The 19,330-nt window shown below is 50.1% G+C and overlaps 1 protein-coding gene across 1 annotated transcript in view; it reads right to left on the reverse strand.

The window, feature by feature from the left end:
- TGFA (transforming growth factor alpha) overlaps nucleotides 1–11,951 on the reverse strand; it is a gene marked incomplete at its 5' end in the record, with an annotated part of 68,404 nt that extends 56,453 nt beyond the window's left edge. Inside the window, 2 exons of the mRNA XM_080813637.1 lie at nucleotides 9,533–9,586; nucleotides 11,903–11,951. Coding sequence (XP_080669763.1) covers nucleotides 9,533–9,586; nucleotides 11,903–11,951 — 103 coding nt within the window. The remainder of the gene's footprint in view (nucleotides 1–9,532; nucleotides 9,587–11,902) is intronic.
- Nucleotides 11,952–19,330: the final 7,379 nt, after the last annotated feature.

A 19,330-nucleotide genomic window follows, 5' to 3' on the forward strand; every position in this document is an offset into this window, starting at 1 on the left:
GAACCCCACAAGCAGGTACTACTAGATTCTTGTGCTATAAGTAGGGAAGCTGAGGTATGGAGAGGTTGAGTAGTTTACTTGAGGTCTCACAGCTAGTTAAGTGGCAGAGGTGGAATTTGAACTTAGCCTGTCTAGTTCCAAATACATTCTAGAGACCGGCCCCACAGCCCAGAAAGGCCCAGCTTCTCTGTGGAAACCCAGAGGTGTCGGGCACTTTGGGTTTCTGCAAAGTAGATCCAGATCTAGAGACAAAGATCTATTAGAGTCTGGAGAAGCATTCCCAGAGCTGGGAGGTGAACTGGGGATTGTTGGATCGGGACCCATCTCTCCAGAAAGCAAGGTCCCTGGAGGGTCTGCGTGCAGGGGAGCAAGGTGTGGGCTTCAAGCTGCAGGGACCAGGCAGCCCTCAAGTAGGGCAGGAGGGCAGGTCCCGATGTTCCAGGAACAGCAGCCACCTGAGCCTCAGGGACCGCCGCAGTCGCTGGACAAGACAGGGGTGCCTGTGCCTATGCTCAACCCACGCTGGCCAACGGACCTGCGGGCAGACACCAGTGACTGCCTTTTACTTCCTTTGAAAAAGAGAGCCCCCACCCCTCTTTTCCTGATTATTAAAATATGCTTATTGCTGATATGGCAGAAACAAAGGAAAGTATGAAGGAAATGAAAATCCCCTATATTCCCATTTGCCAGAGATGATCCCCCTCCCAACCTGGCCACTGCAGTTGGGTAACCAGTTGGCCTAGGAAGACAAACCGATCGGATTCTCTCTGGAGACTCAGAGGGAAGAGGCACAGAGATGGAATGAGTTGGTACAGAACTGTCTTCACGGGAGGTACAGGGTACACAAACGGCTGCAGCTAAGAACCCTGCCAGTCCCTCTGGCTCCTGCAGCCTCAGGGCCAGCCTGTGCAGCATTTCCAGGGATTCCGTGAGGCCCGATTCTTTAAAAAATCAACCCCCTCTTACCCACGCTGATGTGCAGTCGGGTTCTGTTCTTGCAACATGGGGTGCTTGCTAGAGTCAGAAGAATGACCAGTCGCATGGAAAACCAGCCCAGCACCATGGGCCAAACGGAGCAAGATGCAATTTTTTCCCCCTCAAATCAATATACTGCATCTTTGAAATATCCTAAGTCTGAAGAATCATCGGGCACCTTGCTGTTTCTGTAGCTGGATAACCGAGATCTTATTCATTGGCCTGCTGAACGGTTCCTTTTTCAGAAACACAGACACCATCCAGAAATTTTCTGCTATCTTTGTTTTTAACAGTTGTGGCTTGCTGAATCAAAACAGTGAATTTAATACAAGTTCAATATTGTTTCCTTCAAGAATGAACTCATCTTTCCAGGCGTGAGACACTAAACGAGCCTCTCTTGGCCCCATCTCAACCCTGTGGATGCAGGTTTCACCCAACAGATGCTGGATTTCTACAAGGGAACCGTTCTCCTGAATAATGATGCCGGCAGGGAAGTCATCATACACAGGCCTCATCTTGCAATGGCCGCCCAGTGTAATGCCTTTGATCCTGCTCTGTACGTGACTATAGATTGTGTGAACTGTGTATTTAATAAATGTGTGTGTTAAACAAATGTCCAAAACTAAAAAGCAGGAAAACAGTAAGGCTTCTAATGGCCTTGATTTGTTAAAAATCCACAAGTTGCATCACTGGCTTTGCTTCGTTCAAAGATGGCACGTGGTCTCTTAACTGGGCTCAACCTAACCACGCGCCTCATTTGCCCAGTCCTATCCTCTCCTACAAACATCAATACCAGTGCCCTTAGCATGCAAAGTTAGCTAGTTGGCTAGTCTGGTTTACCAGCCCATTACTGTTTTGACCAGTTAAGCTGTCTATTTACCAGGAGGACATATGTGTTTTGTTCCCAAACCTGCTTGTGTTGGTTGTACTCACTTACGTATTTACGTAATGTAATTACATATTACATAAACTAATGAAATATCTGTGCCTAAGTTGTTTCTATTATAAGTTGACTGTTTTGGAAAGACTTGTTAAAGGGGATTAGATTCAAAGACCTACTTTAAATTAGCGGTGAACAAGACAACTATAAGAAATTAGGTATTATGTGGAGGGGGGAGTGTATAGGTCTAGAAAGATTTACGGCACTGTAAGTGTCTAAATTCTTACACTGAAGAAATCAGACCTGGAAATTACAGAGGGTGCAATCGGGTACAGATCATACAAGTAAATGATGTTTGGTAGGAGTCCACTGATAACTAAAACAAGAATATCATGAATCACTCCTTGACCTTCCTTCCTAAAATGTACGCTGAAATTCTCTGTCCTAAGCTATTCAATCTCATTTTTACAAAATGTTGGCTTGGACCCACTATAGTGATTTTGTGACTCACGGTTTCAAAAGATGCTGCCTAATTCCACTCCTTAATTTTGTTGATGGGGAACTGAGGTTCAGGAGGGTTGAAGAGCTCTACGAAGGTCAAACAACTAAGTGAGTCAGAATTATAACCATGGATTCCACAGCCTATGGCCTGTCTGCTACCCTGAGCAACCTTCCCTCTCATCCAGCGTAGCTTCCTTTGCAAAAAGTAGGTGAAGTGAGGAAGCAGACGACAAGGGTAAATCCTAGAGAGGAAAACAAAGAAACCCTCATTTTCTCCGGAGGCCCCATGTTCCTCCAAACATCCTCGGAAACAAGCAAGTCCCGGCACACACAGGTGTATGTTCTTTCCTCCCGGACCAGGACATTCTCACATCTCCGGCACTACCGACACATATTTGGAACAGTGAACCGTGTACTTGTGTAGAACACGTGAGCCTTCTAATTTTAGAATGACTTCAGCTCCACGTGGGAAAACTCCAGACAATGGAACGGGGAAGCAGTTTGCAGCTCTGAAAAGCTTTTGTTAGGTGAGATGAGCAATAAACAGATCTCTTGCTTGCCGGCTGACCCACGTTCTACCTGTTTCCCAAACAAGTTACGCCTTCAAAGACTTCTCCCTGGGATCTGATTTCCCTCCCTCTGTGCACCCCTAGCCAGAGCTCACCCTTTCTATATAGTTAAGCCCAATATCCTCACCCAGATCTGACCACCATCTCCCCAAGCCAGCGAGCACGGTGACCTTCCTCACGACCACCACCACCACGTAACATCGCCACGTTCTTTCACCACCGCCTCTGCAAAGTCTCCCAGACACTCACAAACACCCCCCGGTTCTGGCTGGGTGGTGATAGACACGGGCTAGAGGAAGGAGAAGTTCACGGGTTTCAAGAGACGTGCAGACGGGAGCGAAGCAGATGGCAGGGGGAAGCCCAGAGCCCTCTGCCAGGTGTCTGAGCAAGGGCCTCACCACACCCCTCGGCCATTACAGTGAGCCTCATGAAAACATGAGAACCAGATGGGCGGCCTGGGAAATGCGCAACATTTCAGAGGGTTAAGCAAGGAGCCACCCAACAACTTAACCGGCTGCGTTCTGTCCCTTTTAAGGGGCATTAAAAGGCGCCTTTTGAAGATAGGTTATAACTCCCTCCTTGGGAGGGTGTGACAGATGTTCTAATCTGTACGTGCTGCCACCCTCCTTCTGCCTCCAGCTAGGTTTCTCTGCGTGCTTTACAAATTAACAACCAACCAGATAAAAATTGTCTGTCTTAACCCCCAGACTATTGACTTGACTCCCACAGCAATTATTTCCCAAATCATCCAGCAAGCCGCCGGCTGAGGTGGCCTTAGGTCATCATGAGGCTCATGTTATGAGCTCCCGAGCTACCTTTTTATCTGTGTGGTGGGCTTTCTGAGCACCAGGATGGAGAAGGACTGCTTCTTCATACAGTCCCAGCAACTAGAATTTTTATTGTGTCACATTAGTCACCGTACAGTACGTCATTAGTTTTTGATGTAGTGTTCCATAGTTCATTGTTTGCGTGTTAACACCCAGTGTTCCATGAGATCCGTGCCCTCCTTAATACCTACCACCAGGCTACCCATCCCCCCACCCCCTCCCCTCTGAAACCCTCAGTTTGTTTCCCAGAGTCCACAGTCTGTCATGGTTCTTCTCCCACTCCAATTTCTCCCCCTTCATTTTTCCCTTCTCCTAATGTCTTCCATTTTATTCCTTATGTTCCACAAATAAGCGAAACCATACGATAATTGACTTTCTCTGCTTGACTTATTTCACTTAGCATAATCCCTTCCAGTCCCATCCATGTTGATGCAAAAGTTGGGTATTCATTCCTTCTGATGGCTGAGTAATATTCCATTGTGTATATGGACATCTTCTTTATCCATTTGTCTGTTGAAGGGCGCCTCGACTCTTCCCACATTTTGGCTATTGTGGACATTGCTACTATGAATATTGGGGAGCATATGGCCCTTCTTTTCCCTACATCTGTATCTTTGGGGTAAATACCCAGTAGTACAATTGCCAGGTCCTAGGGTAGCTCTATGTTTAATTTTTTGAGGAACCTCCACACTGTTTTCCAAAGTGGCTGCACCAACTTGCATTCCCAACAACAGTGTAAGAGTGCTCTGCTTTCTCCACAACTTCTCTAACATTTGTTGTTTCTTGCCTTGTCGATTTTTGCCATTCTACCTGGCATAAGGGGGTATCTCAATGTGATTTTGATTTGAATTTCCCTGATGGCTAATGATGATGAACACTTTTGCATGTGTCTGTTAGCCATTTGTATGTCTTCTTTGGAGAAGTGCCTGCTCATGTCTTCTGCCCATTTTTTGGACTTGATTATCTGTTTTTTTGGGTGTTGAGTTTGAGGAGTTCTTTTTTTTTTTTTTTTTTTTAAAGATTTTATTTATTTATTTGTCAGAGAGAGTGAGCACAGGCAGACAGAGAGGCAGGCAGAGGCAGTGGGAGAAGCAGGCTCCCTGCTGAGCAAGGAGCCCGATGTGGGACTCGATCCCAGGACGCTGGGATCATGACCTGAGCCGAAGGCAGCCGCTTAACCAACTGAGCCACCCAGGCGTCCCTTGAGGAGTTCTTTATAGATCTTGGATGTCAGCCCTTTGTCTACAGTGTCATTTGAAAAGATCTTCTCCCATCCCGTGGTTTGCCTCTTTGTTTTGTTGACTGTTTCCTTTGCTGTGCAGAAGTTTTTGATCTTGATGAAGTCCCAAAAGTTCATTTTTGTTTTTGTTTCCCTTGCCTTTGGAGATGTGTCTTGAAAGAAGTCCAGGAATTAGAATTTTAGAACCTAAGTGTAAAAAAGCATCTGATTCCAAGAGAATGAAATACATGGGCATCACACTAGTGCTTCCCTACCTAAGGTCCATGGCAGGCATCACCCATGGGTCATGGCCATATATCCTAAGAGCCTGCAGGCAGCCTTATAATCCTTCTCAACAAAGCCTACCAAGCAATCTCTACCAATTTATCAGAGTGGTCATGTGAAAAACCTTATAGGCTTTTCCTGATTCAAGTCCAATAGATGAGGAAACTCAGATCCAAACATGAGACAGATGGACAACTTTCCCAGGGGCTCGGCAAAAACAGACCAGCTGGGCCTAATCCCCAGATTCCTGACCTCCAGCCTAAGGCATGTATCTCTCCAGTGTCCCACTCAAAGTGGATGTCTGAAAAGCATTTACTGACGACAATATGCCAGTTTCCTATGCCTCTGGCATAACTTACCCTCCACATTTGGAGCTCTGAGAGAGGGGAAGACTGGAAGAAAACAATGAAACCTCAACAAGAAAGGCCAAAGGCAACTTTCAAGTAATAAGATCATAGAATTTTCTTTCCCAAAAGCACAAGAAAACCACATGGGATCAGCCCCATATTCCCTCAAGTTCATGTGCCACCCTTGACTGGCATATGGCGTTTACAATGTTCTCTCCATGCTACTTCATCAAAACATTAGAGCTGAATCCTGAGTGTGCCTGTGCTCCAGTACAACAATTTAAGAATGTATCAAAACCTTCTTATATCCATTACTGTTTCTCATTCCTGTCAACCCTTAGAGTAAAAAGACTTGTATATTCATGTCATGGGTAAAGCCTTGTATAGCTTCTTTCCTACAACAACCCATCTTTTTTTTTTTTCTTTAAAGATTTTATTTATTTATTTGATAGAAAGAGAGAGAGACAGGGAGCATGAGGAGGGGGAAAGGCAGAGGGAGAAGCAGGATTTCTGCTGAGCAGGGAGCCCGATGTGGGACTCGATCCCAGGCCCCTGGGATTATGACTTGAGCTGAAGGCAGAGGCTTTAACCAACTGAGCCACCCAGGCACCCCTATAACAACCCAACTTTACACCTAAATGGACAGTTCTGGGATTTAGTGAGGGAGCCCCCCCACATCCAGAGAATAAGGGGTTAGGAGGGACTCAGATGTGCACGTCAGTCACCCCATCTACAAAGGAGCACACTTAACAAAAACAGAGTTCACCCAAAAGGAAATGTAAGTAGAAAGCAAAAGATGAAAACCCTTTAAGGAAATGCAAATTAAGTGAAGTACAACAAAACAGTGAATGCAGCATCATGTACCCTCCAAATTTAAGATCTAACAAGGAAGGATTATTGTTGCTTCTGTTGGTGTGACTATGGTTTTGTTTTTTAAAATCCTTACCTGTGAGCTATAAGTAACATTCAAGTGAAATGGACTTTGCTTTAAAATATCCCAGCAAAGGGAGAAAATCAAAATGGTTTGAGAATAGAGGAAAGAAGAATGGCAGATGATGCTAACTGCTGAAGCTGGGTGATGGGTGTATGGGGATTGATTTCACTATTATCTCTCTTCTGTGTATGAAGATCCCCATTAGTCCACAGTAGCAAATAGTTTCACTTACTGAACTAGGCAGCAGTTCAATACGCAATCTTTGGGGGTCGTGAGTGTAGCTGGTGGGGTGGTCCCAGTTTGTATTGCACCCACAGCAGGATCTCAGTTATGTCTGGCAGGGACAGAGTGGGGGTGGTCAAGGCCTCCCAGGGCCCAAGGAGTCTTTGAGGAGAAGGAAGGTCACCCTAGAGGAAGAGGAAGTTAGGCAAACAAGCCTGATTCAGGCGCAAAGCCCTAGCGCCTGGAGAGGTGGCTCTGACACCATCATTGCCACGTGGGCCCGCCTCCTCGCCCAGCCCTCTCTGGACTCCTGTCTGGGTCCAACAGGGCAGGGTAGAGAGTACGTAAAAATGGGAGAGAGATATTCCACCAACTTCTCTGGAGCCCAAGTCCCATAGCCAAGTGACCTATCAAACAGAGGCCAGACAGGCAACCACTTCCCTTCTCCACAGACCTCCAGTCAGCTCTAGGATCTCAAGGCCCCCCGGACGCTAGAAATCATGGCATTGCACCTGCCACACTGGGCCACAGAGCAGCCCTCAGCCTGTTACAGGGTAACATGCAACGCAGGAGGGCGTGACGAGTTTTGGGAGGGTCTATCATAAAGAGGAAGAACAAACATCAGGTACTTGTTGATGTCAGAGACATTCTCGTAGAAGCAAGTCCAGAAAGATGGAACAGAAGCTGGTCACTAGCTCAGCCAGGACAGTCATTCTGGGACGAATACAGCAGGTCTTCCCATGTTTGCTCAGGAGAGACTGGGAAACCCCAAAGAACCCTGGCAGGAGCCACACCTGACGGAAGATGCTCAGGGAGGTAACCCCCTCAAGTCTCTCCTGTCTGTATGAATGGACGGAGATTGGGAGGAGGCTAGAGTGACCAGGGCACCTGGCTTCATCAGCATCTGCCCTCACTGGATGGCCGGCCGTGTCAGCATCTGGCCTCACTATAGCTTACCACCTGCAAGTGACTCAGTAGAGAACCTGGCTCTTCACCTCCACTGAGGACCGGGAGGGGCTAAGGATGCACCTGGGGGGAAACGCATCCCAGGAAGGGAGACGTGACAATTCTGGGTCCAGCGTGGTGGGGTCATGATCCAATGCCCCCACTTTACCCCCAGTATAATCACATCTGAGCCCTTTGTGACGGGGGAGGTAATTAACAAGTGGCAGCTCTGGCAGAGCCTGGACCCCAGCAGCGATGCTCTGGGACAGACACACCCTTAAGCAGGGCATAACACGGAGGAAGCGAGTTATTTCCTTCTGTGGCATCATGCGCCACCAAGTGGCTTGGACACCTTAAGGGTCCAGCCGCATCAAGGATAACCACTCCAAGGCGGAGAGCATGGGGCCACAGAAGCGCTGGCAGGAGTGGCCACATGCCCTCCAGTGGGTTTAGAGCAAAAGGTGTGGAAGAGGAGAAGAGCAAAGTACCAGGGATGCTGTATGGTTGGTTAGAGGGTTAGAGGGTTTATGAATATGTGAGAACCACGTGCCTCCTCACCATACACATCTTCCTGCCTGAAAGAACTAGGGAGATACAGCAGGGGTCCGCCACAGAAACAGATGGGAACACACGCCCAGAATAACAAGGGAACAGTGAAACTGGCAGACTCATGACCTCCTGGCATGAAAGTTAGCTCACTGCATTTGAAGAGCTATTTGGCAATTTGTTACAAGAGTCATAAATATATTTATTCATGCTTCCAGAGACATACCCTGAGGAGAGAATCCGAAGGAAGGGAAAATCTTCCAGGCACGAAGAGGGAGTATCATAATCTAAACTGGAGGCAACATAAATATCCAGTGGAGAATGCTTAATTGAATTACACATGTCCATTTTAGGGGAACATCATGATCTTTTTAAAAAGATTAATTTATTTATTTGAGGCCGAGAGCGTGAGCAAGTGAGCATACCCAAGCTTGGTGGGGTGGGGGAGAGCAGAGAGAGAGGGGGAGAGAGTCTCGAGCAGACTCCCCATTGAGCCCGGAGCCCGAAGTGGGACTTGATCTCACAACCCTGAGCTCCTGACCTGAGCTAAAACCAAGAGTTGGATCCTTGACTGACTGAGCCTTCTGGGCGCCCCAGACATGACATTTTAAAAGGATAAATTTCAAGACTTTTCAGCAATATGGAGAAATGTACAACTTGAAAACTTGAGTTTAAAAAGCAAGAATCAACATCGTTTCCTCACGACGACTAACTGTATAAAAATAGGAGCATACCCGGACAAAGCTAAGAGCAACTCGAAAGTAGATGCTTCCGCAGTACTCTGACCAGGAGACGTCTGCCTTCTGCATATCCCAAACCTCCCAATATGTTGATCTAGGATCTTTCAAATAAGGGAAATATTATTAGAAATGTCAAAAGAGAAGACATAAAATAACAAAACAAAGATCACCAAGCAGAAGCAGACAAAGGCTTTAGGAATCTGGGCTCCTCTATAGATGCACGACTAAGTGAGCTTGAAGACTCGGGCTGGTCTGGAGCTCTCCAGCACCCTTGCCCACAAGGACTATCTGAACAGAGCTGGGAAATGGTAAGCCTTAGGGGAGGGGAACAACCCCCACACACCCCGGCTCCTGCAAAAAAGACCCCTGAGGAGCACAACCGGGCCCCTGGCATGAAGGGCACCCCGGGGCAGGGGACAGCCCTGCCGGAGCAGAAAGGGCAGGAGCCCGCAGGAAGCTTGGAGGGCAGGCTCCACCTGCCAGCCAGGTCTGTACCCATCCAGTACTCCCGCACCATCCCCCGCAGAGGGGACAGGACTCACCACTCAGGGCAGACGTGCTGTTCTCCAGGGCCTGGCACACAGCCAACAGGAGACCTGCGTGGGGAGAAGAGAGGAAAGGTAAGAGGCGTTCAGGACTTGAGGGCAGGCCCCTTGAAAAGAAAAGATCAGGCAATTCTACAGAGTGGCCGAAAGGCAGGCCTGGCCATATAACTTGGGGGGCTCACTGCAAAAGGAAAATGTTGGACCCCTATTCAAAAAGCAGCCAAAAAAAGTGTGCCATTAAAGGTACTCAATATATTATTTTTTTCCTTCTTTCCATGGTCTTTACCTGTTCTGGTGTGTGTGTGCGTGTTTTAAACACTCTAATTCTTTTTTTATTGTAATGAAAAACACATTAAATCTACTGTTGTCCATCATTTTTACATATACAGTTCAGTAGCATTAAGTAATTCAGGCTGCTGTGCGTGTCATGAGCGTGGCTTTGCTGTATCTGTCATCTCTCTCTCTCTTTGAGGTGTGTAAGGATCCTGGCAGGCTGAGCCCCGAACCTCACAGGTGCCCAGGGGCACCAGGGACAAGTGTGTACATGCACAGGTGGCCCCCCCACAGCTGGCTTCCCTTCCCACCAGCAGCTGGATGATGTGCTGTGACCCAGCCAGGGCAGGGCCATCTAGACAGGACTTTCTTCTTCCCAGGGGCTCCAACCGAGGCAGACAGCTGACCCCCAAGGGTATTTCAATGTCTGTGTCTGGATGCATCAGGTACCTAGATCAGGGGCAGGGGACAGCCTTGTCCCTGTCTAGTCACCCACTGAACAGGCTATGGAGCTAACACCAACTTTTCTTGTGTCCAGGCCCTGCCAGGGGCAGAATGTGGCAGGGGTGAGAACCCACTCAGGGGAGGCAGGGAGGTGGCAATCGGTAGGACTGCCGAGGTTCCAAGTCCCTAGGACACTCTCCACTGTCCCATTGGACTTCACTTACGAAGCACAAATTCAAGGGTAAAACTGTTAAGAATTTCAAGACTGCAAATGCACAGAATTAAACCCCAACCTCGGGGCCCAGGTTGCACGCCCGTGGGTTGCACGCCCACGAAGATGCCCCTGCCAGCAGAGGACTTTCTGTGCCCTCCCATTACAGTACTGGAGGTTTCTGGAAACAGCAGCAAAGTTCCAATAAAGAAGGAACCTCTTGGGAGTTACACAATCAGCATGCACTAAATTAAAATGACTTCCTAAAACTGAAATGCAGAAAGATACCCTGGTGGCTACACACAGGCCGAGCCACCTATAGGTTAGCCTGGAAGACAGCTGAATCAAGTCAGCACAGGAAAGGGGCAGAGGTGGGTGCTGGCACTGCTCCACCCCATGGGACCAGCACCCACTCTTGCATGCAGGTTGTGAGGGCCCCTTTCCCCTTTCCCCTCAGGTGCAGACACAGAAGGCCTTGATTCTCAGGGGAGAAACTTACTAGGCACAGGTAGAACAATCACGCTCAGGGCTTTCCTTTCGGCCTTTGAGATAAGAAACATCACAAAACAGCGGCCTGCTTTTCCTGGAGGTCTGGCATGGATTTCCCAAACCCTTACACAGCCCGGGAACCAGATACTGGGGCTAGAGTAGGGGCAGGGGGTGAGGAGAGGAAGCAGGTAAAATCGAATGCCTTTCTCCATGCAATTCCTTCTTGTCGCCCATTTTGGAAGGATGGCTCTTAGGGTTCCTCCGGTCATATTTATTTTATTTTTTTAAAGATTCATTTATTTGAGAGAGAGAGAGAGCCTAGAGGGGAGAGGGTCAGAGGGAGAAGCAGACTCCCTGCTGAGTAGGGAGCCTGATGTGGGACTTGATCCCGGAACTCTGGGATCATGACCTGAGGCAAAGGCAGTCGCTTAACCAACTGAGCCACCCAGAGGCTCTCCACTGGCCATATTTAAACAGCCAAGTCTGGAATCCATACATCAAGCATCCAAGTGAGGCACTCCTGCCAGGGTCAGGTCCACACTGCCCACTGGAGACTGGCTATGACCTGACTTTGCTGGGACTGCCACCAAGCACTCTGGGCCCAAGTCAGCCAGTGACTGGTAGTAACATAAAGAACATGGGGATTCTTTGAATGACTCTGAGGAAGCACTGCTGGCCTGTCACAAACTGTTCCTGAACCAATGACTTATCTTGCCCCCTCCCTCCTGGGCCCCATATCCTGTCAGTCAGCGAAAGCAGAGCCCATACAATTCCTGGTCGCCGTATCAACCGCTGCCTGAGCAAAGCCAGGACAAGAAAGCAAATACCGTCCAACTGCAGCCAGGACAGAGCAGAGACGGATACCCACTCTCCAGCGTCCATGGAGGGGTCACCTCCCCACCCCCACCCTGAGCTGTGGTGCAGGTTACCTTGCCTGCTCTCTTCCTCACCCATAAAGCCATCAGCTGCCGAGCTCACAAAGGCATTCTGGGAACTCATCGGAGTTTGCAAAATCACCACGTTCCACAGATGAAAGTCACTGGGCTTTTTGAGCAATATGGAGGATAGTTCCTTTCTATACCCGCAAAATCCCACGGTAAACAACTCAGTGCCCTGCAGTCTTGGTTCGGGCACAAATTCTGTTGATGAGAGGAGAGGCCTCTGTTTTCCTGAGGGTCCCAGATCAAAAGACAGGGGTCAGACCTCTTTCACTGCCCCCCATCCCCACCGTGTGGGGGTGCCCCTTACTGGACAGATACCAGTTCCAAGCCCGGCACTCAGTTTCGTGCGTTCATCAGACTTGATTACCCATGATGTGGCAGCTCCTGGTTCCCTGCCTTCAGGTCAAGCTTCTAGAAACACGTGGTTTCACAGGCAAGGAAACAGGAGGCTTCCAGAGGTGAAGAATTTGCCTGAGCTCCTGCAGTCAAGTTCAAGTTCAAGGCTTTGCAAGTCCATGCCCAGGACAGCATTTCATCATCACACCGCTCACAGTCCTCTAACCACAGTCTGTCACGAAACACTGGCAGGTGTGTCTCACCAGCTACAACCTCCAAATAAGTCTGAACAACAGACAGATTCAAAAGCCTAGCCTCGAGGCCTCATCTCTCTGGTCTGCAGGTGTGCATTGCTTGCTGGGGCTTTCTTGCTGCCTCCAACTCCCCCCACTAGGAGCCAGGTCTGCTGAGGGGCTAGAGTGTGAGCAATCCAGACCCCCGGCCACCTCATCTGCATATAGCTAGGTGCCCAGACTGCCAGCCCCACAGCTGTGCTTGGAAAAGCCATATGAGGGCCTTCCAGAAACCCGTGACCCTGGTAGGCTTGGAGGCTCATCCAAAACAGGAAATCCTTCCCTGGGGCACCTGTGTGGGGCTGGTCCAGCTGCCGCGTGCAGTGGCCCCAGGAAGACCACACACAGTTCAGATGGGGGCCTGGAGGCTGCAGGCACAGGCTCTCTTTGCTGGCCACGACCCCCCCCCACTCCCACTCCCGTGACCTCCTTCTAGGGCAGGAATCCCTTCTGCGCTGGTCTTGCCAGGACATTTCTGCTTAAATAGCTCTAAAGAGGGGAATCCCTGGATCATGGACTTCAAAAATGAAAAAAGGGTTAGTAGTGGGGGGGGGAAGCTATGAAAGCTGATCCCCCACACAGAGAAGAGTGGAAACCCAGGCCTGCCCTCGGTAGGGGTGGGGGTGGGGCGAGGGTTGTAGTGCTTCTAATTCAGCTGTTTGGAACTTAAAGTTTCCAACAGAAAAAAACACCAATAAAGAGGCTAACCTATTTATCTGGTGAGTTCACAGACCAAAGCCACCATGAAACCGGTCCATTGGTAGGGCAGTCGTAACTGCTACCGAGAGGTGTTGGGCCCTTATCTCTCCTGGGCCACAGAGCAGCACCCCCCTCCTCCCCTGGTCTCTCAGTGCAGCCCCTCACTCATGCATGGGATTGGGACACCCTCTATCCTCTCCCACCCGTCAGCCTGGTGACCTCCTCCTCTGTGGACTCTCAGCTCTAGTGCCCAGATCTGGGGGAAGCATGCTCAGCTCCCTGGGAATCCTGGTGGCGTTGACCCTGCCCTGCTCTGCCATCTATGACAGCTAGTGTTTGCTTCCCAGCTCCGACCCAGTCCACTGTTTGGATCAGCCATTCCCCCTGGAAATCAAAAGTTGCACATTTCATCCATGTTAAGATCCCATTGAGTGAAACAGGGAAGCGGAGGTTGTGGTAACAGGGAGATGAGGAGGGGAGGGCAAGAGGGTGCTGTAGACCCTTCCGGATCAAGGATACCCTGGATTTAAAGGAGGTGCTGAAAAGAGGCCTAAGGATGAAGAAACAATGCAGGCAGGGGAGAGGGGCAGAGAGGGGCAGAAGAGAGTATGGGTGCTGGAAGGAGGGCAGCCAGGATTTCCCCACCCCACCCCCGCCTTTCCTCTCCTGCTGTACTCAGGACTGGAAGGTCATGGGGACACAGCCAGGAGCTTAGGAAGTGGTGGGTGGGACCAAGAGAGGGAGAATCCTGCTGATGGGCCGGAGGTCTACAGGGGACCCACACGGAGCAATTGTGTGGGCACAAAAACATAGGTGAGCAGGTCACATAGGACCCAGGGCCTGCTGGTATGACTTCTAAGGCCTCTTCCCTTATGAGCCGCATCCCAACATTTAAGGTTTACCTGCAAGCATGGCAGGATTTTTATTTTTTTTTATTTTTTTAAAGATTTTATTTATTTATTTGACAGAGAGAAAGATCACAAGTAGGCAGAGAGGCAGGCAGAGAGAGAGGAGGAAGCAGGCTCCCCGCTGAGCAGAGAGCCCGATGCGGGGCTCGATCCCAGGACCCTGAGATCATGACCTGAGCCGAAGGCAGTGGTTTTAACCCACTGAGCCACCCAGGCGCCCCTAGGATTTTTTTTTTTTTAAGATTTTATTTATTTATTTGACAGGCAGCAATCACAAGTAGGCAGAGAGGCAGGCAGAGAGAGAGGGGGAAGCAGGCTCCCTGTTGAGCAGAGAGCCCAATGTGGGGCTCGATTCCAGGACCCTGAGATCATGACCTGAGCTGAAGGCAGAAGCTTAACCCACTGAGACACCCAGGCGCCCCAGCATGGCAGGATTTTAAGCGCATAGCAAAACCTGTAATATTGTAGGGCTTTATCAGTATTTTTAAATGCAAGAAGTTTTGATCCATAGGACAATGCTGGCTGGTTTCAGGGTCAGAACTGGTTAGGAAGAGAGAAGGAGAACACACACGCTGCAGGGATGGACCAGGAGGAAGTGTGGTAGGACCAGGAGATGAGCTTGCCCCTGGCAAGCGTACCCATAAATGTTGCGGCTGGAGGCAGGAACATGCAGCCCCCATCACTCCCGTGTAGGGTGAGTGGCCTTCAGAGAGTCGATGGTTTCTCTCCAAGGAAGAGGTGACAATTCATACTGGCCCCTGCTTACAGAGACATCAGGGACACTTGCTTCAGAGGGTGGCAGGCAAAGCCACAGAGGAATTTGTGGAAGAACTGGCCAGACAGGATTAGGGATACTCTGGGGATAGCAGGGAGAGTTCAGAAATATGTGACACGGGAATGAATCACCCTGGGCAGATGGGCTTATGGGACAGAGGGCTCTTTCTTCCACCAACCCAGCATCTGGAACACCGCTTTTAAAAACACGGGCTGGACCCTGCTACCCAAGGAGAGAGCCTTCCAGAGAGATTATCTGAGTGTGTTAGTGTCATGTGGCAGGTGGGAGGTGGCCATGCACAGCAAAGAGACCAGCCATGCAGGGAGAGGGCGGCTTTCAGTTACAAATCCACACAGGCTAAGGTCCTGACCCCCTAGCCCCAACAGAGCTGTCACACAGGACAAGTTAAGCAGGAAGACATTTCCACGCCAGTGGCAGGGGGTGGCGGGAAAACCACTGGAGTCTGGTTGGTCTCGCGAGCTCCCCCCTCTGTCTGTCCGGAATTCTGTCCCAGGATGACCCCTGCAGCTGAGGGTGTTGCTACGAGTCAGAGCTGCAACACTGGCCTGAGAGCTGACTACGGGCCCTGTAGTCTCCCTTGAGAGTCACACCAAGTGCTGGGAAGTCGATACTGTGGTGCTCGCATTTTGGAGGTGAGAAAGTAGAGGTGCAGGAGATAAGTAACCTGCCCAAGGTCCCCTAGCTTGTAAGTGACCTATACCGCAAGTTCCTGTCACCAGGTCCAGTTGGCCTCACTTGGCTTCTGCTTCTCTTGTGAGGTACAACATGCTAGAAAAGTCTGCCACCTCCTCCTCCTCTCCCCTGTGGAGAAGCCAGGTATGCACTGCGGCACGGGGAACACAGGCTAACAGGGAGCCCAGAGATGACAGTCCCCTATGAATGGGGTCACCCTTAGCAAAGCACTTCCCCTCTATCTTAGGCTCTTTAAAGGACAGAGTTGGGCCAGAATGTCTGCCAGTGCATAAATTCCAGACATCTATGAAGATACTGGACCGTACGTCTTCCTCAACCATCCAGCCAGGGAAGGGGGACACAATGGCTTCATTCCAACATGCTGTAGGTGGGTCCCTGCCTCAAAGAAGGACCAGACCAAGTAAAGACTTTTGTGTGCTTGTCTCAGTGAGCAAGCTTGGTTTATAGTAATTTTGTCCTTCAATTTGCCAGGGGGTTTACATCAAATATCAGAAGGTAGGTGAGACCCTAATTCTAATCTTCATCAAGCACTTTCCATCTCTGTTTTCAACACAATCTCGAAAATACACTCCAAGCTCATAGTCCACGAGGGAATGCACTTGGGTCAGTGAGCTTGGGACTCTCAGTGGCCCCTCCTAATGACCCTTGGGGTGGCCCTAAGTGGCAAAATCCAGCTTGATGGGTCTAAGCAACACCTCAGGACTATGACATCATGGAAAATAAGCCAGTGTTGCCTGAATGCTCACTGGTAGTTTCCATATCCATCTCAATATATTTGTGCACGGGAAAAAGCCAGCGTATTCAGGGAGAACCTTCAGGATCAGGGAGGAAGAGATGAAGCGTCTCAGCCGCAGGGTTGACCGTTCTCTAATTCTGACTCAGGGTCTGTTATGGCAGAGCAGAAGGGAGCCCTGCCCTCAGAACTGGGTTCCAATCCCAGCTCTGCCATCCTTCCCTGTGAGGCCTTGGGTGTGTTAGCTAACCTTGCCGAGCCTCAGCATCCTCATTGACAAATACGGATGACAACCCCCCCACAGGGCTTCTGCAAGGATTAAACAAAATGGAGTACACAGAGTCAGAGAAAAATTGAATCTTCCATACGCCAGCAAAGGCAGATGAGGATGGGGTGCCCAAGACGTCACGCCGATCACAGGTTTCCACACCCTGCTTCCTAAGCCTCCAGCACCCCGACCACTCTCCAGTAGTCTGTACCTCAACCCACGTGTTCAAAAATAAATTCGGCTCATCCCTGACCTGTTCCACCTCCTCCTGGCTTCTAGGCGGGGCTGAGGAACCCACAGCCATCGGCTACCCCTCCCTCCCCTTTACCCCATATCCAAGCCCAGGCCTCCTCCACAGTCTGCCTCCACATTGTCTATCTCATCCATCCCAGCATCTCTACTGCCAATGCCCCAGTTCAGGCCTCACCATCTCTCCTGGGCTATCACAATAGTCGCCTGACTGGTTTGCCTGCCAACAGGGTTTTTTTACCTTTGCTCCTGCTGCCAGAGTGAGTTTCCTGAAACACTTGCTGGACCACAGCACTTCTTTCCTCTAAACTCCCCACAGGCTTCCTGCTCACAGAACCCAGTCTGAAGGCCTGAGCAGAGAAGCAAGGGGCAGAACCTGGTCCCAAACCCCGTTTCCACCTGCCGTTCCCGCCGGACCCACAGATCCCAGCTGCCTATCATGGTTCCCTTTTCCCTGCGCACAGCCTGCCCTCTCTCAGCTCGGGGCCGTGGGCTCATGCTACCAGGGTCCAGTCCTTCTGGCTCTGTGATGCTTAACTGCCTGGCCTTAGGTTTCTTTGCCGTAAAAAGAGCTAAAGATATCTCTTTCCTGCACAGGGTTGTGATGAAGATTAAATGGGGGGGAGGGTACCACGGAAAATGTGGGGTACACACAGTGGCATGTAATAAACACGCAACACATGGAGGTACCACCTAGAGCTGCCGGGAATGTTCTGCTAATCACTCAGGCTGGCACACCCCTTCCTCTTCCTTGCCCTTGGAGGTCAGATTTGCCTCTCAAAGCCCCACCCAAATGTCAGAAATAATCATTTCTTCTTCAGAGCAGGCCTTATCTGATTCTGCCTTGCAGTTTGGAAGTTTTCCCATCTTCTCTGTCTCCCTCTCTAATGTGGCCAGGAACCACGCACTGCTCATCTCTACCCCCTCACCGGGCACCATGTCTCACACCTAGCTAGGTCTTTGACCCACATATGCTGAATTGAGTTCCTCTAAGAGGTCACCAGCTTGAAAACAGAGTGGAGGGGTGAGTGTTGAGGGTGTGTGGATGGGGAATGGGAAAACCAGCTGATCTTCAGAATTCCTTCCTCCCTTCTACGGTAGACCCTCCAGAGACACAACTCTAAATCTTGGTTCTCATTCTGGTTTCAGCCAAGATGAACAACTCTTGAACCCTGGCATGCATGCATGCATTCATTCAAGAAGTACTTACTGGAGGCACCTGGGTGGCTCAGGTGTTAAGTGTCTGCCTTCGGCTTAGGTCATGATCCCAGGATACTGGGATGGAGCCCCACATCAGGCTCCCTGCTCAGCAGGAAGCCTGCTTCTCCCCCTCCCTCCTCCCTGGCTTGTGTTCCCTCTCTCGCTGTTTCTCTGTCAAATAAATAAATACATTCTTAAAAAAAAAAAAAAGAAAAAAAAAAAAGAAGAAGAAGTACTTGCTGAGTACCACTACACGGCAGGCACTGTTCCAGGGGCTGCGGACCTAGAAAAGGACTAAAAGTTCCTTGTCTTACAGGGCCTGCAACAGATCCTTCCTGTGAAAGCAATCCTTCCCATTCCTGGCAACCATTCACACTAAACTCCATCATAAGCATCTGAGGCACCACCATTCTGCTGGTGGAGGGGTAGTTAAAATGTGTCTTCTTTTTCTTCTTTTCTTAAATCTTATGTATCTATTTGACACACAGAGAGCGCACAAGCAGGGGGAGAGGCAGGCTCTCCCCTGAGCAGGGAGCCCGATGTGGGGCTCCATCCCAGGATCCTGGGATCATGACCTGAGCAGAAGGCAGAGGCTTAACAACTGAGCCACCCAGGAGCCCCTGTGTCTTCTATTTCAATAATGATGTGGACTGGCCTCCGCAGAAGAGAGGAACGGGCAGTGCCATCCTTCTCCGGAGCCTGGAGCGAGTCTCCAGAGCCTGCAGGCTGAGGTGACCCTGACATGTTTGGGCGCCTGCTGACACACTCCAGAGAGGGTTATGTTCATATGCTTAACTCATTTTGTAGGCTTTCCCCCGAAAACTTTACGAGAAAACAGGAAGACCTGCACCCGGTGACCCCAAGGAGGAAGAGACAGAGTCAAGAGGGGCCCAGAGTGGAGTGAACGGCTTGGAGCAGCAGCAGGGCCGGCCCAAGGACTGTCTGCTGAGCGCTACACGCCCAGGGGCTCTTCGGGCCAAGGCAGGACTTGCCGAAGGAGTTTAGTCTATAGGAGGAGACACAACGGAAGCAAACACACTTACCCACCTTCTGCAAGCATCTCCCGTGATCTCTATTCAAGCCCTTGGTTCCACCCAAATGTGTCTACCTGGTTCAGGTGTCCTAAATTTCCTCATTCTTTCCTGCTGCCCCAGCCCCTTCTACCCAGCTTTCTGGGCCCACTAGACCCTTACATCCTCCACAGCACCCTTCAGACCTCTCCAGCAAGCATGCCTCTCCTTTCGGCCCTGGACAGGGTGGGC

Source organism: Martes martes (genome assembly GCF_963455335.1).
Source record: "Martes martes genome assembly, chromosome: 9".
NCBI classification, from domain to species: Eukaryota; Metazoa; Chordata; class Mammalia; order Carnivora; family Mustelidae; genus Martes; species Martes martes.